This window comes from Macrobrachium nipponense, chromosome 21 (genome assembly GCF_015104395.2).
Source record: "Macrobrachium nipponense isolate FS-2020 chromosome 21, ASM1510439v2, whole genome shotgun sequence".
Lineage (NCBI taxonomy): Eukaryota > Metazoa > Arthropoda > Malacostraca > Decapoda > Palaemonidae > Macrobrachium > Macrobrachium nipponense.
This window is the reverse complement of record NC_087212.1, coordinates 10,699,560-10,726,276: the sequence shown is the minus strand read 5'-3', so window position 1 is coordinate 10,726,276 and position 26,717 is coordinate 10,699,560. Positions and strand designations below refer to the sequence as shown.

The 26,717-nt window shown below is 39.9% G+C and overlaps 1 protein-coding gene and 1 long non-coding RNA gene across 3 annotated transcripts in view; one reads left to right on the top strand and one right to left on the bottom strand.

Annotated features, from left to right (window-relative positions):
- The window catches only part of LOC135197784 (uncharacterized), a 110,600-nt gene that overhangs the window by 59,759 nt on the left and 24,124 nt on the right, over window positions 1-26,717 (bottom strand). The gene's annotated exons all lie outside the window — the stretch shown is intronic.
- The window catches only part of LOC135197783 (MAP kinase-activating death domain protein-like), a 312,071-nt gene that overhangs the window by 263,012 nt on the left and 22,342 nt on the right, over window positions 1-26,717 (top strand). The window contains 1 exon segment of the mRNA XM_064224890.1: window positions 890-1,069. Coding sequence (XP_064080960.1) covers window positions 890-1,069 — 180 coding nt within the window.

The following is a 26,717-nucleotide window of genomic DNA, read 5'->3' as shown; positions in this document are numbered from 1 at the left end:
ATGTCTACAAATTATAATGCAAACTTCATTGCATCATAAAACATTACAGTTGCTAGCAACAAACTATATTCCACACCATACATTCTTAGAATCATTCATACTTAAACTCTGCCCAGTCTATCAAGTCATTTACAGATTTTACACTAAAAATTTTCACATAATTCTTTCATAATAAACATTTGATCTAAACATAGTCTTCTTGTTTAACCCCACTGTTTTCACTATAAGTCTTTCAGTCATGTATCTTATCTTTTCAATCAAAATTCTTTAATACTGTATACCTTTCCTGATTAAATAGCACTATGCTTGTATAATCCTTTGCTTTCTTGTACCCTCACACAAAGAACTTTCCTCTTACCCAGCCACAGACACACTTTCATCCCCATACTGCAGCATCTTAGCTGCAATCCCATCAACTCCTGGTGTCTTACTATTTTCAGTATCCAGATTGCCCTACTTAAATCCTTATGACATACTTCCACAAACATCATCAAATTCACACCAACCTCTTACAACAAATCTTCAGAATACTAGAATACAACTGTACCCCAAACAATCTCTCTTAAGTTTTACTTTCTGTTGTAGAACAGGATACTCTAGAAAAAGTTTTTAATCTTGCCTCACCTAGTTTGACCTATGCTATATGTACTTTCACTAAAGTTTATGTACTCTTTCACCCATCATTTCCTAATGAATTTGGCAGTTATAATTATTTTTTCTCTATGTATTGAAAGTTTTGTAAAAAGAAATAAGATCCACAATTTCTTTTTTCCCACCAAATTTTAAGAAAGCATATTTGAGAAAAAATCTTACATTTTTAAAAAACATGTGTCTTTTTTTAAATACTAAATGCAGATTTGTATTACATATTTTGATGTTTACTTTCCAGTGCAAAGACCTCTACTACTGCATTAAAGAGGCTATGGAGCGAGCAGCAGCCAGAGGGGTCGGAGCTTTACCGGGAGTAGAGCTTGGTGGTGAATTTCCTGTTCAGGACATGAAGACTGGCGAGGGTGGCCTTCTACAAGTTTGCATGGAAGGTGTTGGACTGCTGTTTGCCACAAGCAAGGTACGAATAGAAGGGAGAGTGTGACAAGGACTTCATTTTGACACTTATTTCTGGTGTCTTTGTCAGCGTCCTCGTCACCTCTTTTTGTTGATTGGCTCTCTTGCTCCTCCTCCTCTAGTTTTTGGATCATGTTTGGTTCATATTTTTAAGATTTTTTGCCTGGCTCTTTTGCTCTCGGGCTGCTCAGGTTGGTGCCGTAAATAATGTTTAGCTTGGTCATGTGTATTTTTAGGAAAAAGGCACCCCATTGTGGTCATATTCTTTAGGGGGAGCCTTTAGAGACAAAATAGAAGTAATTAGAAGGTCTTTACAGTCATTTTTCTATTGAATATATAAGTAAAGTACAGTATTTAAAGTGTACCTTCGCCAGAGGTAAAATCAAATGTATTATTATACCTTAATCATGTGCATGCAAAAGTATTCCACTTTAATACCTTGTAAGTTTGTTTGTTAATTACTTCGCAAAGAAATTCAGTAAGTATTATGTAGCTGCTTATGTGCAATTAACCATGCAAAATTACATTTAGACAATTACATGTTAATATAAACTGTACATCTTCAGATACTGCACACAAACAATTGCAATAGCTGAGGTCACACTTCATCAGTAATACATAAAATGACAGTATTTAAGCATTTCTACCTAGTTGTTTTGAACACTTCTGTGGTACCCAAAGGAGAGTGAATGTGATACATAATAAAAGGTAATTGATAACTGAATGAAAGTTAATAGAGTTGAATGATTCGTTGAGCACCATAAAGGCTCTGTGTATACTGAAGTAATGTACATTATTACAGGCATAAAGGAGAAAATTTTCTTCTTTTAACGTTCTGATAGTGGAGTGATAGACTTACATTGGTTAGGTAGCTTGCAAAGCAACAGTTTGGCTGTTCTTTCACAGTAAAATGCTTTGATAGCTAACAGCAGCTGTATTGATAAAAAGTGCTACATATTTAGATGCTTCATTTTTACTTGTTGAACTACACCCATTTGTTTTATGAAATATTTTACCTGTACTGACATTAATTATCCTGTAACAAGAAAGCATCCCTGCTTGAGCTACTTCTTTACAAATACAAAAATAAACCTAATTTTCCATAAAACCTACCAACCATAATAGCTTTATTGACCAGGGATAATTCTTCACTGCAAATTAAGGCTAATTGCAGTTGATGGGGTTGTCATAAAACAACTGAAGTTGTTGTTATAGCATAAAATTCTTTCTTTAAAACCCATCAGTCACAATTACAGGAAGCCCCCGGTTATCGACGGACCTGGTTAATGGTGATCCGGTTTAAGGGTGCTTGTCTAGCACCATAAAATCTGTGATTAATGGCGCCATAACGGGCCAAGTTTCGGTTATTGGCGACATAAGGTGTCAGTAATAGAGTTAAGGTGCCATAACATACCTAACAGAAGTGTCATTAACCAAATCTCTGTGCCATAAGTCATGAATCGTCAAGTTTCGGTTAACGGCGGCTTTCGCTTATCAGTACCCCGCTGATAACCAAGGACTACCTGTTGTCATAATTCAGTGTTGACCCTTTGAATAACCCTGACTATGGTTTTCTCATTGATACTTGTGCTTTATTGATTAAAATATTTCTGATGGCTTTGTCCGCTTATGTTATTTCCAGAAACCACTTGTTTTTGTACTGATGGTATTCTTTATTTTAACGGTTACTGAATAATGTACCAAAATATTAGGGTACCTTATATAATGCTAAAAATATTGAGGGATGGTACTAAAAGATTTTTCTTTATTAATAAAGATTTTACCACTGGAAGGTGTGTTGTTTGGGGTGTTAAGAAGTAATGTCATCCTTAATGACTTTGACATTATTGGATATATTAAGTACCAAGACAATTTAAGATAGATTTTGTTTAGCCAGAGAATTAATGTAGATTTTGTTTAGCCAGAGAATTAATGTATGCTGAGGCTACGCTCTTTAGGGGTGAGAAAAAGTTATAGTATAAAAATTCACTATTCAGGCTGTGAAAGTGCCTTTTACAGGGATTTCAAGGTCATGATGTTTATATAATAATAATAATGAGGCATCATGGAAGAGTTGCAAGAGGAACATAAGGTGAAAGCAGAATACCCATTATGGATCTAGCCTAACCTTCCGAGATCACTACGGAACCAGTCTGGTAGGTCAGATAACCTCCAAGGACATCATGGTGTGGACGGTGGCCCTCGACCAAACCCTCCAAATTCGAATTTTTCGACCTGGACAGGTAGGGAGGATAGGTCCAACAATATGATAAGAAAGAGACTCTCTATCCTTGATATCCTCCCCGCTAGCACCGTAGCATAGGCGGGGGGAGAGGCATAAGGGGTATAGGGGTAGGCTACATCTGGTCTACCTTCCAAAACCTAGCCTAGGCTTGGTTGGGTAAGCCAGGGAGGGAAGCAACTCTTCCAACCTCTCAGTGATATGAAAATCATCAACGTGCATAAAATCAAGTACCTATCTGGTTCGCATTAAACAATAACGCATGCATGTCTCACATCGGAAGAGAGAGAGAGAGGACTCTCTCCTCTCCAATGATAAATACGATAGGCTACTAGTAGCCTAACAAAATTACATATACAATTTGTGATAAAATTACGCACAGAGAGGCACGAACACGCTCTTGAGAAGCTGGGGGGAAGCCAGAGGCTAGAATATAAATTAATCAACCCTTCTTTAAAAACCCCAGAGGACGTCATGAGCGTGTTAGGCCTTCCTTCCGAACCAATCCGAACTCGGTCGGCTAAATAATTAAGTACATGATACGAAAAAACGTCACTGATGACTGTAATGAATATAAATTTAACATAAAATTAAAAATAAAAGGGAAATAACGAGTAATAACAACACACGTGCTCTGATGATGCACCCAAAATGGCGGACGAACTAGCGGTGCCCCCAAATCGTTTTCTAAGGGGCAGAAGGCAACAAATGGAATGCATCATAACGATACAAATTCGAGCTGAGGGTAGTAACTTCAGCATACCATGCTAGCTTTTTCTCTGGTATATTTAGGATCTATTTATACTTAGTAAAGTGAGCTACAGGAACTTTTCACTGGGCGACACAGGTCCTCCCCCAGAAATAGATTTTTCCTTTGTCAAAATCCCTTTTATGGCCAGGTAACATAACTACTCTTGAGCAAGAAATTCCCTAGTTCCTAAGATAAGCAATGATAATTATGTTATTAGACATGGCCCCAGTGCTTTACCCATCCATGGATGCCATAAATTCTTGGAGGCCTTCAAAAAACAGTCTTAAACCCAAAAAGTCAGTACACTGTCTTGCTGCTCACACAACCTCCTGGGACACCCTTGTCAAAGACTCCTAGCACCACCAGTGAAGGATTTGAAAAACCTTACCTGTTACCAGAACTTGGTACTCATTAAGTGAGTGATGGTGCCTTTCAATAGATGGCCAGCCAGAGTTGGATGGATCAACATTTCCACGGAAATGAAGTAACTGATCACTACTCGACTAATGCTGAAAATGCTGGATGGATACAGACAGTGAATCATGAGGAAGTACACATTGTTCTGATCCACATCCAGTGTTAAGGAACCAATTGTCTATTGAAGAAACCTGTTTTACTCTGTTGTCTGATTCATTTCCAGCTTCTGAAAGCCTTGAGATAATGAAAAGACAACTGTAGAACTCCAGACACTGTACAGACTTCCTCAATAACTTCCTCGAACACCAAACTGACCTCCTAATCCAGTGCACAAAAGTTCTTCCTGATGTGAACATGGAAGTTGAGGGAATTAGTAGAGGAACCAGGAGAGCTAACAATTTCAACAAATCACTGCTTTGTGAAGCACTGGGTATTTCTGAGACTGCTCCTTAAAAGGCTAAAATGACAGGTTACATATCAAGCTCAAGACCAGTCCTTTAATTATGCCATTATCAGCATTCCACACTCTGTGTCTGTGGTTGTAACTTTGTGTTGTCAGCCAAGGTAGAAAATGATCAGGGATGAACCTCTTGCTTATTAAGATTTTGTTGTGCACTAGGTCACCAAAGTCTTCAACTTTGTTTACTCTCAACCAGAAAAAACACCAAGAGGTCTTTTTAAGAAATGACTTATTTCCTGTTGTATTTTTTCCAGTTTGGAGAACAACGCTTTTAGTCATAAATTCTAGCAAAGTAATGCTTAGAACGTTTGGAATCCTAGACAATCCTTTCAGTAATACTAAACAGACCAAACATTAGATAATTTTGCTGACTAGATAAGCTGTGGCATTCCTGTTTGATAAGTCCTTGATAAGGTCATAACTGTTGCTTAATCTCTGATTTTTGTTGTCTCCATCGTTGCTCGTACCATAAATCTAGGATGAGTTTGGTTTCTTGGCTAGACTTTTGAACACCTCCAATCTATCTCCAAAGAGGGATTCTACTGGTACCCAAAAAAGAAGGGTGGGAGTAAGAACATCTCTCTTTTAACCCTCCCAGGTTCGAACCGTTGTGTACAGTGCAGTTCCTGAAGACATGAGAACTAACTGTAATCCATAAGTATCCTAAGGTCTAATATTCCTTTGATGCTTCCTTCACAAAAACTTGATTATCAGTGACTCTGGATGACAAAGCAGTACTAGTCCAAGTTTTCTGGTTCTAGTTATGGTTAACAAAGCATTTCTGAGGCAATTCCAACATTAGCTGATGAATTTTGGTTGCTATTACTAAGAGGCTGAAGTATGGCTCTTTCTCCAGAGTGGCACTGGTTGCAATAATTTGGAATAAAGTTCATAGAGCAGTTATTTTTCTGGTAAAGTCATCGGAGATGGTTTGCCTGGCTGTAGAACTGTAGGCTAATTTGCCTTTGGTTATCAGTGAAACTTATAGTATGTAGCTGTAGGTAGGCTGTCTGGTTATTGTACTGAAATTGGTAAAGGTGTGTTATCAGTCTGAACCTAGTCCAGATTCTCTGGAGACTGGTATTATTTGGCTGGTTTATCAAGGTATCGCCTCAGTTCCTGTCTTGATGTGGCTTAGGTGTCAGTTTGTTTTATGGTGATTTTTGCTCTTAGCCATGCCAACAGCATCTGGTGTTCCCAGGAGGTTACTCTTCGGAGCATTGATCATGCCCAGATGTTCATGTTAATTTTGTTGATTGGGTGAGAAGCAGAATTTTCAACATAAATGATAAGACTGTCGATTATGACCATACTCACTAATGTGGGCTTGAGCATGACTCCTGTCATCAGTTTGGCTCTGGCACGCTGCGGAGAATTTTTTGTACCATTTACAGTGGGCCAGGCAGGACAAACTGTAAGTGTTATTATTTTGTGGGGGACTGCAAATGGAAATATGTACCATACAGTAATATAAGTGAATGTGTGAATTCTCACTCTCTGTCTCTCTCTCCAATGACATGATGACTTATTGTGCTTACTGTCATTCTTTGTTGGTGTGTAATAGAAACTGTTGATGATGATAAAAAAAAGGCAAGTTACAATGTGCATGGCGTAAGGTGAATGAAAGCGAATAAAATAGTTATGTTAATGGACAGTGTTAGACTATGGAACTCCCAGCAGCACTTCATAAGGGTCATCTTCGGGCATATGTAATGGTCAAGGACTTTCTACTGAAGAATATTCCATTATGTCAAGAGCAGTGAAGTTGGAATTTCTTAACCAGTACCTTTTATGAAAAATATTGTGATAGGATGTCGATTTTTTTCTCCTTGTAATTTGTCAAGATGGAGTTGCAGGCAGTTGTTCCAATCAAGGTATATGTTGCATTATTTTGTTCTTTAGATTGTGCAATATTAAAAAGTTTCTCTATTGTCCATAGTGTTGGCTTCTCTTCAGTCTTTTTCATCATCTTCCTTTATTTACACAAGAGGCTGCTCCAATTCTTTATGGTAAAACTTGATGCCCTTCAAAATATTCTTCCACTGCATCAGTCAACAGACAGATCCTTTGCTGCCAACTTGTCATACTGTCTTGAATTTTCATGGTTTCACTCCATAGACATTCTAACATTCGTTTATGGTTTCTTGTTTTAATGTATCCACTGCAGCTTTAACAAATGTCATTACATATGTGATGGTGAATCATCTTTACTATTACACTTTACATGAACATGGTTGGCACCCAGTTGGTGTAGGTGACCTTGACTTGCTAAACTATATCCTAGTCAAGACACTGCAGCAATGAGATCATATTGGGCAGTACAAATTCAATCTGGATATTTTCATAATCACTTATAATATTTTCAGGTTGACCAGGTGGACTGCCTGTTATAAATAAAACTGTCAGTACCATAGGTTGAACAACTGAGAAACTAAAGAGTGGCTGTAACATATTCGTTCTTATTACATTACTAGAATAAAGTAGCATATTATTCTGTCCTGTGCCTTCAACCCTATGGGACAATAGGTGTAATGTTCTACTGTCTAAGCAAAATCCTTCATGCCCTCCTCTAAGTTATGCTTGTCTTATTCGGTTCTGAAGGGTTTGTTCCTTTGTCTACATAGGCAGAACCTTTTTGTTAAAGAACAGTTGCCTTTTTCCACAACAATTCTGCTTCATCAGAATTCAAAAGTTTTTTGTGGGAGTTATAATTTTTCCCCATTAAACTTGAAATCAGGTGGAAATCTGAGAATAGCCTCTTCAACAGCAGATGCAGCTTCCCTGCTATTTTATGTATATATTTTTTCTAAACCGATTCCACAGTCTATGCAGACATCCTTTACTTGCAGTGAATTTCCAGGCTGTACTTGTTCTCAGAAATCTTTGCTAAAATAAGTAGTACTAATTTTTTTTACCCATTTTTCAAACAGAATGAATTGATGACTTGCCGTTAAATACAGCTAGACCACTTGAATGCTGGTCTTTTTCTCTTTTCTAGCGCTAAAATTTAATTTTCTCACTAGGCGTGGGATCTTTGCAGATTTTCCTTGCTTTGATAGGATTGCCAACATTGCTGCTTTTGCACTTTTGGGCTATAGAAGTATCAAAAGTAGGTTAAATCATAGAACAACAAATATAAATACAGTACCACATTCTGTGATAGTACTTCTTAATAGTAATGTGAATCCTACTTTTTGGATAATTGGTTGGGTGAGATGGGTTGCCTAGGAAAGTAGCATGGATAAGAGTAAAATTTTAAATCAAGTTCAAGAATTTTTTTCCTTGTACATTTTTAATCTGACATATACATACATAGTTTTTTGCATTGGCAACATTACTGTGCAATGCAGTCTAGCTGACCAATTTTGCATTTAGTAAGATCTTTTTGTTTCCGACGGTCTGGGTCATGTATGTTGCAGTATGTGCAGAAAACTGAAACTACAAAAATAAAGTAAAAAAGATGAAAACTGAGACTATAAAAGTAAAGTAAAAAAAAACTAAGTTGAAGTTAGATGAAAACAAAAATTTCAGTGCACTGGTGGAAAGTAAATATTCATCAAAAATAAAGTATGGGAGATATATATGATATCTACATCTCACATTCCAAAAATTTGACAAATTGGCATTTAGTGACATATAGTTTATCAGTATTCATACCAGTTTTATCTAGTACAGCATTGCATAAACCAAAACTTTTGAGAGGGTATTGAAAACTCTTTCAGCAGACTTTTGCTTTGGCCTTTTTGAAGTTAAGTTTCCATTCTAGGGTACCAGTTTTGTCACTGGAGCTGAATGTTTTTCATTTACTCTAGTATGTTAAAAACAAACAAGACATCAGAAGGTGAAAATGATGAATTGAAGTTAATCCCCTCCCCCTCAAAAAAAAAAAGAAAAAAAAGGGAGTACCATATTGTTAAAATAAAGGGATTTTGACAAAGGAAAAATCTATTTCTGGGCAAGGGCCCGTGTCGCCCAGTGAAATATCCTTTCAGTTCATATTTCTAAGGTAAATAATGCTAACATTACCAGAGAAAACTAAAAAGGGGATGTCAGAGCATTCTGACTCGCTCACCCTAAATAAAAAGAGGGTGTCGGTATGGTACTGGGGCGAGTGAAACCACTACCACGGGCCTCTTGTCATTTAGATCTCTCCTCCACAAAATCCCCTTGCTAGAGAGAGCTGGTACACAGCCCGCGCCAGCGACTACTACTACTTGCTCACCCACGCCAACACCAGCGCCTCTAGCGGCCATCCTTGAAGTTAGAAGACCAAGCTTGGGCACAAGGGTGGGAGAGAAAAAAAAGGGGGGGGGGGATTTCACTGGGCGACACGGGCCCTTGCCCAGAAATAGATTTTTCCTTCGTCAAAATCCCTTTTCTGGGCTCAGCCTGTGTCGCTTCGTGAAATAGTACCAGAGAATTAGCCACAAGCTTGGGGAAAAGGTAACAGTATAAGGTAATAAGAAAACACGAAAAAACATAAGATGAGTATAATCTAAAGTAAATATTACAAAGTTATTGTATAAATACTTAAACTAATTTACAGTAACTTATGTTAGCCTTAAAATAAGTAACAGGAATTAACAGTATACTTATGCTAACTTACGATAACTTAAAACTAGAATGATACATTATATACAGTTGTGAGTAACCCTAGCATAAAAATAAGGGAAAACATCACGATATAGCCTTTTGGCAGCTAAGGCTCAAAACAGGGTAGAGCCTGGTGGCAGGATCACAGGAAAAATGTTAGTGAGGCAGGTAGAAAGGAGATCTGGATATATGACTAAAACTACTTAGGCAGTGTCAGGAGGAACTCTGTTTCCCGCTGCCACTGCTGGAAATTTAAGAGATTCTAAGGATTTCAGGTAGTGACGTTTGAATACTGTCGGCGACTTCCAGCCTTTATACTTCTTTAGATCATCGAAATTCATGTGTTGAAAATAATTAATTGAGGTGGCAACTGCCCTGATGTCGTGGGCTTTGGGGATTGGCTTCTTGTTTGATAAAGTATAGGATTTGTTGCCTGATTCCTTCTAAGGAAATAGTGCCACCTTTCTCTCTTATGGATAAGGGACCTGAGGACCTAGATGATGTCCTGGACACATAGGCTCGTAAGGTCGTCACTGGACATAGAGAAGGGTCTTGAGGAAGAGGGAGGATCTTCCAAGGAGCCCATCTCATTAAAGGATCCTCATTTTTGGCCAAAAAACTACGATCTGGGGATAGAAGAACTTCTCCTGATGGAAGAAATTCGATATGGCCAGAGTCTCTAGAGAGAGCCGACAGTTCAGATATCCTGGCTCCTGAAGCCAGGTTTAGCAGAAATAATGTTTTCCTTAGGAGTGGTATATAGCTACATGAATCGTTGTCAGTATCTGAAGCCAGCTTGAGAACATCATTTAAGAACCATGAAACTGAGCTAGGTCTCTCTGATGGTCTGAGCCTAGCACAAGCTTTATGAATAGACAAAAAATAAGAGTCTGTTAAGTGTATCTTAAAGCCAAACTGGAAGATTTTCTTTAAAGCTGACTTATTGGTAGTAATAGTACTAGCTGATAAACCTTTTTCAAATAAGGATCTGAAGAAGGAGATAGCCAGATTAGTAGTCATGGTTCGAGATTCTGTTTCCTTCAGGAAATTTGCTAGCTTTTTAACAGATGCGTCATACTGACGTAAAGTTGATTCTCTTTTATCCGATTCTAAGAAAAGGATATTTTGAGGATCAATATTTGCATCTCTTTTAGCCGCGAACTTCATGAAGTCCATAAAGTTAGGGTTTTGAGAATTCCTGAGGAAGCGAACACAGTCCTCATTTGTACTGGTTGAGATAGCTTGGGATTGGGAATCCGTTGAGGCCGGAGACCCAATTCCAGAAGAAGAGGGAACCAGTTGCTCTTGGGCCAATCCGGGGCTACTAGAGGAACTTGCCCTTTGAAAGACATGAGTTTGTTCAGGACTTACAATAGAAGATTCCCTGGAGGAAAGATGTATATCTTCTTCCACTGATTCCAATCTATGGACATGGCGTCTGTGGCATAAGCCAGAGGGTCCAGGTTGGGCGCCACATAGCACGGGAGCTTGTGGTTCGACTGTGATGCGAAAAGATCCACCTGGAGGCCTGGGACCTTTTGGCATATCCACTGGAATGAGCGCCTGTCCAGAGACCACTCCGATTCTAGAGGAACCGAGTGAGACAGGGCGTCTGCTATCACGTTCCTTACTCCCACACGTGAGTGGAGGATAGATGCCATTTGTATTTGGCTGCTAGTGAGAAAATGGCTATCATGACGTGGTTCACGGGACTTGATTTGGATCCTCCCCTGTTGATGCAGTGTACTACTACTGCACTGTCCAATACCAGCTTGATGTGGGATTTCTTGGCTGGTAGAAGCCTCTTCAATGTGAGGAATACTGCCATAGCTTCTAATACATTTATGTGAAGCTGGCGGAACTGAGGTGACCAAGTCCCTTGTACTTTCCTGAATTGGGAGTATCCTCCCCATCCGCTTAGAGAAGCGTCCGTGTGGATAACCAACGCTGGAGGGGGAAATTGAAGAGGGATCAACTTGGATAGGTTCTTGACCTCCGTCCAAGGGCGGAGTCGTTTGCGGAGAATCGGCGGGATGGCTGACAACTTATCTCGAGATTTGTTGTTTGCTCTTGAGCGCCAGACCCGGTTTATATCTTTCAGCCTTGCCTTCAGCAGAACATCTGTAACTTATGCAAACTGGAGAGAGCCTAGGATTCTTTCCTGGTTTCTCCTTGATGTTAGTTTGCATTTGAGGAATTGCCTTGTTGCTTTGGCTATTTCCTTCCTTTTGACCAACGGAATTGACAGAGTGTGGGAGTTCAAGTCCCATTGAATGCCGAGCCATTGAAAGCGGGAGTCCGGCATTAGTCTGGACTTGGTCTTGTTTATTTGGAACCCCAGGTGTTCCAGAAACTGTATTACTTTGACCGTAGCTTTGTGGCATTCTTCGACGGTTGTTGCCCAAACGAGCCAATCGTCCAGATACGCTACTACCATTATTCCCTGGGATCTTAGTTGTTGAACTACTGATTCTGCCAACTTCGTGAATACCTTGGGGGCCACGTTCAACCCGAAGGGCATCACTTTGAAGGAGAATGCCTGGTTTCCCAGTCTGAAGCCTAGGTACGGGCAGAAGTGTCTTGCAACTGGGATATGATAGTATGCGTCTGTAAGATCGATAGAGGTGGTGACGGCCCCATGGGGAAGGAAGGTCCGCACCTGCGAGATGGTCAGCATTTTGAACTTGTCGCAACGAATGAATAAGTTTAGACGGGATAAGTCTAAGATTATTCTTCATTTGGTTGAGCCTTTCTTTGGCACGTTGAACAAGCGTCCTTGAAACTTTAAATGCTTGACTCTTGATACTACCTCTTTCTGAAGGAGTTCTTGTGCATACTCCGTCAATTCCTTTGTTGGTTTTTGAAGGAAGGTCTTGGATGGAGGAGGACCTTTGGTCCAACTCCATCCCAGTCCTTTGGACACAATACTTTGTGCCCAGTTGCTGAATCCCCATCTGTGGCGATAGAGGAACAGTCTCCCTCCTACCTGAGGGTTCTCACTGACTTGGGGCAGGGCGTGATCCACGTCCTCCCCGGAAGTGCTTGCCTCTGCTAGGTGCTCTTCCGCCACCTCTTTGGCAAAATGCACCTCTGGCCTTACTTCCTCTTCCAAACCTATTAAAGTCTTGGAATGCCTGACCTTCAAAGACTGGGTTGAAGGCCGGAGATACTGCGTATGAGGTAGAGGGCTGATTCTGTGAGGTCAGTAGGAGTATTGGCTGGGACTAGTTCTTAGAGGTGGAAGGTTGTACCATCTGGGACACCGGCACAGCTTGTACCACCTGTTGTTGCTGAGCAGCCTGGAAAGGTGGGAACTTCCTAGGCTTTTTCAGCTTCTTTGAAGCGGAGGAAGTAGGTTCGGGCTTCCTCTTAGCTGACAGGCCCCAGCGGACCTTAAGGCTCTGGTTAAGCCTTGTTGCTTCGTGCTGGACCTCGTTAACTACAGCCTTTGGAAAGAGGTCAGCACCCCAGATTGAAGACGCAAGTAGTTTATTTGGCTCACGACGAATAGTCGCCTCTTGCAGTACATGTTTCCTGCAGTTGCGTCTTGCTATGGCAAAGTTGTACAGATCACACTGAACGGTGTGTGTCTGTGCTTTGGCCAGAAGCTTAAATAGAGGTTCCGTCCCATACGTCACCGCGGCAACCTCCGTCATCACTAGGGCATTTAAGGTCCTCCCTAACCTAGTCCTAGCATCGAATTCTGCTTGGATGAGGTTATCAGAAAGCCTAGGAAGTCTCTCGCCAAATTGTGCTATTGCACAATCCGGCTTGAGCTTTCCTACTGTGAAAGTAGCTGGGAGATCCGCCCAAAGGTCTTCGGTTCCTGGAAGGAGAAGTGATGTTGGCTCCGTCTCCCTAAGTTGGGGCATAGGCTCGTCTTTCATGGCGGCCTGTAGAGTCAACTCTGCCAGCTTTGTGGTGAAAGGGATAGGTGTTTCTCCCTCTGCCACAAAGATAGTAAAGGGGCTTTTGAAAGCCTGAAGCTTGGTGTTTACACACTCCCAATCTTCCAAGCTCCTGAGCCACTCCCTTTGGGCTTGATCCCGGCTGTAAATCACCGTTTCTTTGGGATCCTATCCTCCCTTCTCATTGCCGCCTCTGTCAGACGGGCATAGCCAATAAATGGTGGTTGGAGGTTGGCGGGGTGAAACTCGAAGTCTTCTAATCTTCGAGTGCCACAATCCGGCAACGTCAGCATGCCGTCTTTAAAGGGGGCATATGACGAAACCCTCCATGGGTTATTCGTCTTGAAGGGAGGAAGGGAATCATAGTCCGGCATGGGTTGCGCCGCCATGCGGGACTGTGGGAGAACTGCTGCGGGATTCTCCCTGAGGCCCGCCATCAGATTCTCTTGGTTTGTCAGTCTCTCCGAAATGCTTCGGATCGACTGACCTGACTCCTCGAATGAGGTGGAGATGTGCGAAAACATCTGCTCTAACTTGTCGTTAACTATACTCTGTTTTTTTTTCATCTGTCCATCTGCCTGTGGTGTTTTTGTATGGTAACACTGCGTCCCGGGCTTTAGATAGTTACGCTATGTGTAAGTTTTAGGTAAATAAAAGGATATCTGGGCTTACATTTGCAACTGAAAAGTGTTTTAATAATTTACTGTATGCGAATTACACCGTTAAAATTCGAAATAGGATATTATTATAATCGTTGAATGTAAGCTGAATGTAACTATCTAAAGCCCGGGACGCAGTGTTGCCATACAAAACCACCACAGGCGGATGGACAGATGAAAAAAAACAGAGTATAGGTTTCCGACCAAGTTCCCCATTTGCTGCATTATATTTGCAGTAAATGCCTCGGTATCAAAGGGACTAGGGTCCTTGATAACCATAGGAGTCTTGGGACGTGTCCCGGTAGAAGTTGAAGGCTCAGGCTCTGTAGAAGCTCGGGCCTTATCCTTCGAGGACTTGCCCCTGGACCCTTTCGAATGCGAAGTAGAAGAGGACTTCGACTTTTCTGCTCCGGGGTGGTGAGCCGGAGACTTATGAGATGTGGAAGACGTGGTCTTCTTAGACGACGTCTTCTGGAGGGTCTTCAACTCCCGCTTCCCTTTCACCTTAGGGATAGCTGAAGTGGATTTCGGCATAACCGAAATTTCACTCTCCGAAAAGCCTTGGAAAGAAATTTCACTCTCCGAAAAGCCTTGGAAAGAAGTAGAAGAATAATTAGGAGATGAAGATCCAGAAGGACCTAAGGGAAGCCCTTGAGCCCCCAACAAACCTACCTCAACTAACAAGTTACTTGAGTCACCTACCGCGATTGGCTCTAAATTCAGGTCCAAAGTAGCCACGTCGTCCGCGATCTCAGGATTGCCTTGGGCCGCCAGCGCTTGCGCCACTTGCTGTTGAATGGCGGAGATGTAAGGGCCACCGCTGCCGGGTCGACGTAACCAGTTGATTTCGCGCCCGGGAAGAGGCGGACAGCCATACTCTTGCCAGGATGTATGGCTGCACCTTAGTCATGTTCTTCCCGAACCTGCCGACCTAGGCCCTCATAGCGGTAGCCTGGAAGAGAGGGTCATTGTAATCCTTACAACGAAGCCCCAAAGTTATATGATTAATTATCTAAAACTATATATCATTTATATATCTTATAGGACTGCTTGAATAATCAGTTATAAGCAATGTATTCCGGTATATACTTACGTCGGAGGAAAACTGCTCCACCAAATCGTAGCATATAGAGCAGGCTTCGTGGTGCCATACCGCTATGTCGCCATAGCGGATGGCGCAGGGGGCGTGGGTCCGGCAGACCTCGTGGCCACAGGGGTCCTGCAATATAGCATTGCAGCCGGATTCCTGGCAATTGTTAGCCTGTAAGTGAATAGATACATGAGTATCGGCGGTTACTAACAGGACTAGCCCGTTAAGAGATATAATACTCCGCTATATGCCAGAGTGAAAAATTTTTGGTATTAGCCCTCTCCTGTTCTCCTGTAGAGATATGTCTGTGAAGCCTGGTATACTAGTCAGATAGTTTCCGGGGCACGGGAGTAAGGAGTTTCACCAAACTAGCCGGGGTGAGGAGTACAAGGACGGCGGAGGAACATGAGAGGGTTAATCCAAAAAAGACATAACAAGGATAGGTGGAGCGCAGCTCCGCCGTATAAAAATTTCGCAGGCAGGAGGAGAACTCGGTTGGTGAGCCGGCACTCCGCCAGCTTAGCGGAATATACAAACATAATGATAACATTGAATGATAATAATAGGAACAATAATGTACGTATATATATATATAGATGCATGTAGTGGTGCTACTCTCTGTCACCCCCTAGAAGAACTGGCGGGGCCAGCTGAGCCCGCCGCTGGTGCGGTGGGAAGGCAGGGGGGTGACCGGGGTAGGAGAGAGCTAAGGAGGGACCCGAGGAGGTCCGAGTACAAGCGAGCAAGGTGGCCAACCCAACCCGAGTGTACAAGAGACCCCCCCATGGAACCCAGGGTGAGAACGGTATGAAGAGCCAGACTCAGGACCCCCCCCCGTGACTCCCGTATCCTCTCTGGGGAGAGAGGAGGAGGGGAGGAGAGCCCAGATGGTAGTCGTGGCAACCGTGAGCGAGCGCGACCTGCCTTCCCACCTGCGTAGGGGAGAGGGAAGCAGGGAGGGGGACTGAGCTGATGGCTCGTGGCGATCGTCTGGCCCACCGCAAACGTGGTAGGACCACGTGGACGGATAGACCAGGCGAACTGAGATAGCCTAGGCTAGCACAAACCGTCTCCTACATGAGATATAAATAAAACACAGTTATCAAAATAGAAAGGAAGGGAATCATAAGACAAAGGGAAAGCAACGTCCTAGAGAAGCTAGGCTAATCTACCTGGAAGGTAGGAAGCCCAACTACTCGGGAGCTGGCCTCTGCCGATACGTAGAAACGGAGGGCGACAGCCAGGGTGGTAGGACTAAAAAAGAGAGAGAGGGGCATACGTCCCCACATGCCTAACAGACCTAGACAAAGGTACATGCATGCATGAACACTGAGCTAAGACATAAAGGCATAGGATTCCCATAAAAGTAAAATACAAGTAGCACATCTTGCACCACATGTAGAAATAAGCATAAATACTGCACAGACATAGCTACAACGGTATGGGAGACCAAAGGAGCTAGAATGAATCACATGAGGCGAGCCGGTATGGCGAGCCTGAAGCCATGTCGCAGGAGGCACCGTAATAATACCTAAAAACAGCGGTAAAACGGGTCCTAGCTGGCTAAAATGATGTGAAACACTTAGGCAGTACTTAACTTAGCTGCGGCGATGGCTTGAAGTTCCATAGTACAGAAAAATCCCAAAACGGAAGTACAAAAGCACTGTGAGAGAAAAACACGTGTGTGCAGGATGCTGCTAAAGGAAAGGATGGCCGCTAGAGGCGCTGGTGTTGGCGTGGGTGAGCAAGTAGTAGTAGTTGCTGGCGCGGGCTGTGTACCAGCTCTCTCTAGCAAGGGGATTTTGTGGAGGAGAGATCTAAATGACAAGAGGCCCGTGGTAGTGGTTTCACTCGCCCCAGTACCATACCGACACCCTCTTTTTATTTAGGGTGAGTGAGTCAGAATGCTCTGACATCCCCTTTTTAGTTTTCTCTGGTAATGTTAGCATTATTTACCTTAGAAATATGAACTGAAAGGATATTTCACTGGACGACACGGCCCCTTACCCAGAAAATATCTTTTTGAATGAAGTGATACTTGATGTAAGACAAACCAATTGGATAAAAAATTATTCACGAATGGAGTGTGGAATGGTTGAAGTTTCCAGGTGCTGCAGTGCTAATTGAGGATATTGAAGAGTTTTTGCCTGAGATGAAATTTTAAGAGTAAGGTTATAAGGGTACATGGAAACTAGTAAGATGCACCATTGTATGTCGAATGGATGATGAAAGAATGGAAGTACGTATTACTGTAATTATTTGGTAGTAAATTTATACAACAGATAAGAGGACATGAGCTGCCCAGATCAAGTGAAACAAGAAAGGTGCTGGGGTGTTTGCAAAAGATTGGAAGATGGTCTATGGAAGCCAAGGTTGGAATGTATAAAGGGATTGTTCAATCAACTCTCCTTTGTGGAAGTGAATATGGACATTGAATGCAAATAAAAGAAGGTTGAAGCTGTTGTGATGAACTTTTTGAGCAGTATGTGCAATGTGAGAATAATTGATAAGGTACTAGAAATTATTATAAAGGTTAGTTTGGTGAAAAAATGGATATGAGTATTATGAGATACATACTTTAGTCATTAGGAGATAATCGTTGATAACTAGTGAAAAGAATGCACATTTCATAGGTTTTATGAGGAAAGAGGAGAGGAAGAACTGAAAAAGGGTGAATAATGTGAAAGATGCATTAGAAAGGTGTGGATTCAGCATCCGGGAAACATGAGAATGCATGCAAAATAGAGGTGGTTGGTAGTGTGCATATTGGAGGGTTCAACACTGTTGATAAGACTTCTGTGTAAGTGTATAAAGCAGCAAATGGAAGTGGCAGTGACTATTGCATTGTGTTTTCTTTGGAGTATTCTTTATTATGGGAAATCATTTAATGTTGAATATTTCCCCTAATAAAGATGGTTATGGGTCTGCAGAAAAAATAACATAGTGGTCACTGCCAATGTAACTTTAGTATATGCAGGTACAAAGTCACTCTGTGACAGCCATACATACATACATACATACATGCATATATATATATATATATATATATAATATATATATATATATATATATATATATATATATATATATACAGTGGTACCTCAAGATACGAAAGGCTCAACTTACTAAAAACTTGAGATACAAAAGCAAATAGAAAGATTTTTGCGGCTCTACATACGAAAATTGTTCAAGATATGAAAGGTGGTTGCTGTAAAGTCCGAGATTTGCCCGGACTACTGATAACAATTTTAAAACTCGCACACCGCCAACTGAGTAGACGCCACCATCCTCCCGCTCTCCCATTGGTTCCTGACGCTAGTCACTGCCATAAGATCCTTCTCTCCTATTGGTCAGCATCTCTCCCATGATGCATCTACTTAGCGGCGTCCTTTTTCGGCCACTTCGCGGCATCATCGGTATCGTAAGCATGCGGAATTCGTTCGTTCTATACGATTTCGTTTATTAAAGTAAATTCGTTAGTGATTTCGTTGTAGTACTACTTTATCGTGTTGTGTGAGAACCTTACGTCATATGTATATGTACTACATAACTTAATTACGTACAGTATATAAGTAGTCATGGGTCCCAAGAAAGTTGAAGTAGGAAAGAAGAGGATGCTTTCTTTGGAGACAAAGATGGAAATAATTAAAAAGTATGAAGCTGGTATGCGATAAAAGACGAAGAAGTCGCTGGTGATACGATAATGGAGACGGCAATCTGCCACAAGGCCAGTGCTATTTTGGTCGATTTGATTGCCCAGGCCAAAGGCGACGGAGGAGAAGGGACAGCGATGGCAACCCCAGAGTTCAAGGCTTCTCATGGGTGGTTTGAAAAATTCCGTAAATGGACTGGCATCCATTTGGTGGTGCAGCATGGGGAGGCAGCCAGCTCGGACACGAAAGCGGCCAAAGCCTTTATTAAGACGTTCGACGAGATGACTCTCAAAGAAGGCTACAGTTCTCAGCAAGTCTTCAACTGTGATGAGACTGGCCTTTTTTGGAAAAAAAATGCCTCGTCGGACGTAAATCACGCAGGAAGAGAAGAAGCTACCCGGGCATAAGCCTATGAAAGAAAGGCTTACGCTCGCACTTTGTTCGAACACCAGTGGGGATTGCAAGGTGAAGCCCCTACTTGTGTATCATTAGGAGACTCCTCGAGCCTTTAAGGCCCACAAAGTGCTTAAGGAGAAGCTTCCAGTGATGTGGAGAGCTAATGCGAAAGCCTGGGTAACGAGACTTATGTTCACAGAGTGGGTAAATCTGCGTACCAGATCCCCCCCCCCCCCCCACAAATAGTTGGAACCCTTATAAAAACTGAAAACGGCTTATTTTGGAAGGTAAAACTCTATAATAATCCACAAAAAATTTTTATAGCTGCTTTTTTTAATAGATTTATAACAAAAAGTGAATTTTATGCTGAAATTGATATAAAAAACAGGAATTTGTGGATATTTCCCACAGAAAAATACTGTGAATAGGCGAATTTCCCGCAAATAGTGGGTAGATATGGTTCAGAGAGAAATCCACGAATCCATGAGTCTGCAAATCGGGAGAACGCGAATACGGGGCCCACTGTGTGTGTGTGTGTATGTGTATAAATATATATATATATTTATATATATATAGATATATATATATATATATGTATATATTTATAAAAAAAAGTGTACAACTATTCAAAAACTAATTGGCTAATAATACTAGTAATTATACTGTTTAAAAGGAGATTGTAAAATTTGCACATTGCTGAGCTTATTGTTAATCAACTACTATACATATTTTCCTGTATTACAAATGATTTGATAATTTTACATTGTAAAATATGTTCATGGTACATGATCATCTTGCTTCATTTCAGTTTATACTGTGATGGCATTAATTTTTATATTGAAATGAACTGCTGGCTAAATTTCCAGTTCAATCATGTCTGTGCTTTTTTAATCGATCCTCTTTTTGAGAGCTTTGCTGCTACTTTGTCCCATAGTATACTATCTTGAAAGCAATGATCTCATAAATGCATCCACTCTTCTTCTATTAAGGGGAATCGATAAGTATTATATAGTATTTTGATAAGTATTACATATATACTTTAATGTATTGTTTTTAAAAAGAACATTTACATTAGGCATACAATGCTTCTCTAACAACGTTGTTAACTAGGTTTTCGGCGGTAGGAACAGTTTATTGGTGTCGGTAGGTGGTTTATCAGCGTAGGGATGTGGATTATCAGCGCTAATCAGTGCTTATGGCATCATGTAATGCGATTTAGTATTACCATAATTACTGTGATTTTCTGATTATTGACAATTTTCAGTTACTGGTGCTCAGCCATTCCCCATCCGTTAACTGGGTACTGCCTGTAAATAGTTTCAGTAATTTGGGTGTGGTCATAAACTAGTTGGTTTGGTAGGATAAGGTTTTGCATATTAAAGTCACCTTAGATGCTATTTGAATTTTATTTTTAAATTGACATGGGTATTATAAGATTTATCACAATATCTCAGATTTTCTTAAGCTCAGGTTCAAGAACAATGCAGCCGAACTGCAGTGCCCTTAAAACTATAAATTACAACATGATGATCTTGGCTTTAGGATGGTCATTAGAGTAATAATTTCTAAAGAAGCTATATTTGTGAACTTATTATATGCAGAACCTTTAAAATCTCCATCCTCCTAAAAACTAAAGAATGTAAAAGTACAATCTTTTTTTCTCCAAGTTTATATGGTAAATTTTGTAGATGTTACCAATGTATTTAACAAGGTTTAAAAACCTTTTCATCTTCTTTAATGGGTTAAGCACAAAATATATCATCAGTACACCTAACCCATAACATACTGTTTGATTATACTGGAAAGATAGTACCTGGTATCAAAAAAGTCATTTTGTTACTGAGTAATGGAAATAAGGGACGGCCTATTTCCTTGCCAGATTTCTATGAGTTTGATCATGTATCTAGTGTCACTATGAAATATATTTTTTCTTTCCAACTTATTCATAAATTGAAATAAATCTCAAATACCCATATAATTTTATAAACAAAGACAGTTAAACCTAAAATGAATTAGTATCTATGTAAGGTGATTTCAATATACAAAGCATTCTAATTTTCCCTTTCTGTAACCAGTTTATGACCCTTTCAAGAATACTAAAACCATTTAATGGTAATATTCTATTCAAGACAGTTACACTACATATAAGTATTCTGTTGATTGCCTGAACTAAAAGCAAATTATAAGCACGGACATGCATGCCTGGTATTTACGTCGATGTAATGTTCACAAATTTCCATGGTTTTATAACCAGTACTGTGTGTCCTCCAGTTGGGAATTCTGATCATACTTTTGTTTCTTTAAATTTTAAAACTGACCAAGCTGTCCTTGATATGTCCAGTAGCCTGGATTGTAATTTTCTGTGATCTTTCACTCCTGATTTGCAATTTAAACATGTTCTCAAAAGTGCTAATACGTATAGTATTATCAGCGTAATAAACTGGTTTTTTTTAATACCTAAATAAAAAACCCATACTTAGGCATCTTTCACTCTAGAATGATCATGAAAATTTCCAAGTCACACTAGACACCTCTAAGTACATGCTAGAATGTTTATATTTAGTCTGCCCTGAAGAGGAGGCTAGTGGCTTAAAACTGCATTGATTATTTTCGTTTAAAGGATGCAATAAGAATGAGTTTTTGATTCACTAATTTCTTACATATACAGGCAGTCCCCAGTTATCGGCGAACTGGTTTAAATTGCCGATTTATGGCGCCATAACAGGCCGAGTTCCGGTTATCAGCGTCATAAGCTGCCTTATGGCACCATAACATACCTACAGAGGCGCCATAATGGTGCTTATGGCGCTGATAACTGCCATAAACGCCATTATGGGGCCATAAATCGCCAAGTTTTGGTTAATGGTGGTTTTTGCTTATCGGCACCCCCTCGGGAATGGAACCCCTGACGATAACCTGGGACTGCTTACAGAATGATCATCCATGCCTTGTTGAATTATCATATAAAAGCAAAGATGCTTCAGTGACAATTATAGATGTACTTATTCATGTGCCAGTTGCAACATACTGCTGCTTGAATCCTAGGAAGCTCTGCCAGCTGAGTCAAGATGCTAATGTATTTTCTAGAATTGATGGATCATCAGTCACCATCTTCATCACAAACCACCTGTCCTTCTTCCTCCATCTCATATTATCATATGCTGACACATCCAGAGGTATTTCATCTCAGGTTATAGATGAAAAGACATTAATTCCTTATATTATCCTGGTTCCAATGGCTGAGATTAGATTTATGTCTTCAAGTTAGTATGGACTTAATTTTGATAGATACTTTGCCAATTCTATTGAATCCATGACTTATTTCCAAATATCTTTGTCCAGTGCTATAACTCTTACTTGAAATCCAGGTGACCTAGTACATTAAATTTTTTAAATATTCGACGTCTTAATTAAGTGTAACTAAGACAAATGGGTGAGTCTTTATGCAGAAGAGATAACTTGTCTTATAAGCTTGGAAATGGAGGCCAATAAGGTAGGTGTGTAAGGTTTAAGCATACAGAAGGGAGGAATAAAGGTAGAGGCTCACAATGATCACTTGTGAGGGCAACAGATTCCAAGAAGGAAGAAGGGTAATAGATTGCAATTAAATGTCCGTATTTGTCTGCTTCAGTCCAGAAATTAACAAGCTAGTCCTGACACACATGCAGGGAGGGGCCACTGATAACTATGCAGTATTAGTTGCATAACAAAGAGGGCTGTCCAACAGCATGCACGAGACGAGTGAAAAACCCTTGGGAAACTGGTTTAAGACACAAAGATCTTAATTGTTCATCACTCCCTCCACAATCTATGACCCCAACACAAAAATAAATACTATACATAAATGACAGGAAGCATGCCTGAGACAAGTGAAAACATCAGGAGAGGGGTTTAAGGCACAAGATTCTAATTGCTTATCACTCCCTTAGTAAAAAAATTAAATACACAGATGACAGGAAGCTTGGTCATGAGCTGCACATGAATGAATGTAAGACAAAGGGAAAACGACTCTCATGATCATTCATTGTGAGATTTCTCGTGCAAAGACCTTCCATCACAGTGTACTTTTATCATTAATTCTTTTAAGATCATGCAAATTAAAGGTCAGAAAAGACTCAAAATACTTAGTCTAAAAAACAAAAAAGGTCATTACAAAGAACTAACCTAGTAGTATGTACAAATATTAATGAGACCCAAAGAAAGATTATACTTTCCAAGACAAGAAAAAACAAATAAGACAATGAACATGAAAAATTAGAATTTAAAAATCATTAAAGAAAATACATTTATAAACGAGAATCTTGCTTACAGTGTTACCAGAGATCCTAAAACTTGGTCAAGCAGGAATAGTAAGGCAAGTGCTCTTAGCTATGGACAGAATTTTAAGCAGTAAAAAACAATACACAATAGTAGAGATACCAGCATATACGTATCACCCTAGCATATGATTCAACAGCGGATACAATTGCATACGTCACAAGGGCATTATTGCTCAATGAACTAAAGACAAAGCAGAGAAGGCAAGGGGCAAAAAATAAATTATCTTACATACAGAAGTAGGAGATAATGAAGGACAGGCAAAGTAAAGTGGTGACATCCCACTGGAGGGAGCATAAGTCATGCTTCTTGGTTCCTGGTTGTTCCAGTCAGGTGGAAATATTTCTTCATATTTTAAATCTAGACACTATTCATGTGGACTGGAAAAGGTTTATATATGGTGTAGTTATCAGTAGGGGTTCCAGTCCACCGGCTTGATAAGAGAAAATTGCTGATAACCAAAAATCACCAATTTTCAGCGCTTATGGCGTCAATAACCAGATTTTGGCACCGATGACCGGTTAATGGGGCCTCTTTTAGGTATGTATCGCTGCCAATACTTTTATCGGTGCCGATAACTGGAAATTGGCACATTGTGGCGCCGAAAATCGATGATTTTTGGTGCTAGACAAGCCCCATAAAATCAGATCGCCAGAAAACTGGGGACTGCTGTATTTATTAAATGACAGCTGTTTAGTTTCCAAAATGATTATTGTGGATTAGATAAGGCTTATATATGGTACAGTATTTATTAAATTTATGACATTTCAAAGTATAAAGGCAAGGAGGTAGAGTAGAAGAGTGGAGGAGTCTGTTTGATAGTGATGTAGGGGTTGGAAAGGACAAGAAAGACTTGGGAGTAAATAAAATCTACAGGAGACAAGGAAATTAAATACTAACAGTAAAATTCAGGATGAAATTGCTATTGACAGCAGAAATTATAATAGCATATCAAACTAGACTTCACTGAGTTTTCAAGTAATACATTTAACAAGATTTTCCCCGTTGGGATTTTAGAACAGATCTAAGGAATTTAGGACAGATCTAAAGAACTAGTAGCTGCCACTTTGTATCTTTTTCCTTCATGATTTATTGATGTAGATAAGTAAATTTTGCATTATAAAAAGAAAAGGCATAACTGCCTGTTTGCTCATACCGTACAGGCAGTGTCCAGTTTACGGTTGGGGTTCTATTCCCGGCTGTGTGCCGTAACCCAAAAAGCTGTAAACTGGAACATAATAATAATGGGAATAAATGGTGCTTACAACAACTTAAAGTGGCACTGTAAAATTGGGTACAGTGCTGTAAAACTGCTAATGCCACCATAAAATCAGGTTAATGGCACTGTGAGCCAAGTGCTGTACAGGCAGAACGCCATAAACCGAGACCCCCGTAACTTCAATGTCTTATTAACCATAGTGTGAATAGTGTTCCCACCCCATATTTGGGGGTTATGTGTACCAGACTCCCCCCCCCGCCCCAAATAGCTAGAATCTGCGAATAGTTGAAACCCCTTAATATAAAAACATTTAAAACTGCCTATTTTGTTAGTTGAAACTCAAGAAAAATACTCTGAAAATGTTTATACCTGGTTTTTTTAATATATTTATCACCAAAATTGCATTTTATAATCAAATTGATAAAAAAAACGAATTCGTGGATATTTATCATAGAAAAATACTGCGAATATGTGAATTTCCCGCAAATAATGGTTAGATATGGCCCATTGAGAAATCCGCATGTGTGTGTCTGTGAATGCCAGGAATGCGAATAAAGAGGTCCACTGTAATGTGTAAATATTGCAAGGGAAGATTTTTTCTTTTTACACATCAAAAGCCTTAGGTGCTAAATTTTCATTGGTGTGTAAAGCTATAGCATGACTTGCCTATTACAAGTTGCTATGCAAGCAGTTTCAAATCTGCTTTGCTATAGTGAGATTTTTCTAGTGCTGTGTTTCTTTGCACATTTTTGTGTGCACTACAAAGTAGTGAAGAGATGAATTTTCCACAACTGCTTTTTATGGCGGAACATATAAACATTTTCATACCTTAGCTTTCATGTTACTATCTTTGCTTTCATGTACCATACAAACTAATCATTTCCCATAAGTGTTGTGGGTTCCTCTCTTTGGCATTGTGCAACATGATGATCACCTGCCATTAAAGTGACAGCTCTAAATCTAGATAAATGATCCGTAAGCTGAAAGACTAATAAAGATTTAGGAACTCAAACAATATGACATTGATCAAGGTACTATATGTACTAAGATGTACCAAAGCATAGCCTACTAATGTGATGTTGAAAACATTAAATGATTGCATACAGAGATAAGATATATGTATGCCATTGGATGGCAGGCTGGCATATTATATTTTACAGCATTAATTACAACAATCATTTGATTCTCTGAATTGTAGGGGTACATGTATTTTATTTTTAATTTCCAAAAAATTAAAAATTAAAATACTAATATGTAGAGGAGCATAAAAAATGCATTTAGCATCAAACCTTGTAAAGAGAAATATTAAACATAAACACATTAGTAAGAATGTTTCAAATCCGCAAAAACTTCATCAAGACCACCTTTAAAAACTGGTTCATTCACTCTGAGGACTTTCTAGAACAATAAAGTGCAGCTTCTTTGTTCAACACCTTTCACAGTCCCCATTAGATAAAAAATTTTACGGGCCATTGCATGCTAGATATGTCTGACAATGTTTATGCCTTGCTGTTAGGTAATTTTTAGCCAAACAAAAATGTGACAACATTTATTCACTAAAATAAAATTCTTGTTTATTACTGAAATTATATATTAGGCAAAAGGTCCTTTCAACTTGAGACCTTTTAAATTAACTACAGCACAAGATTACAGAGTTTACCCTCATTTCAGTGTTTCACATTATAATACAGTAATAGTAGTTGAAATTTATACCGCACATTGATAACATGAACCCATGGTTATAGGTAACAAAACATGTATGCATTTTGATGGCTCATCACTTATTGTAATCCTTCAAGAGATTCCTTGACTGCATTACAATTTCTCAGTTACTATTTGTTAATTATCTCAGCATTTGTGTTAACAATCGACATGTATGCGTAATGCAAGCAATTTATTTTTAGATTTTAAGGGAAGAAGATACATTAACAGCAGTCGTAGTTCTTG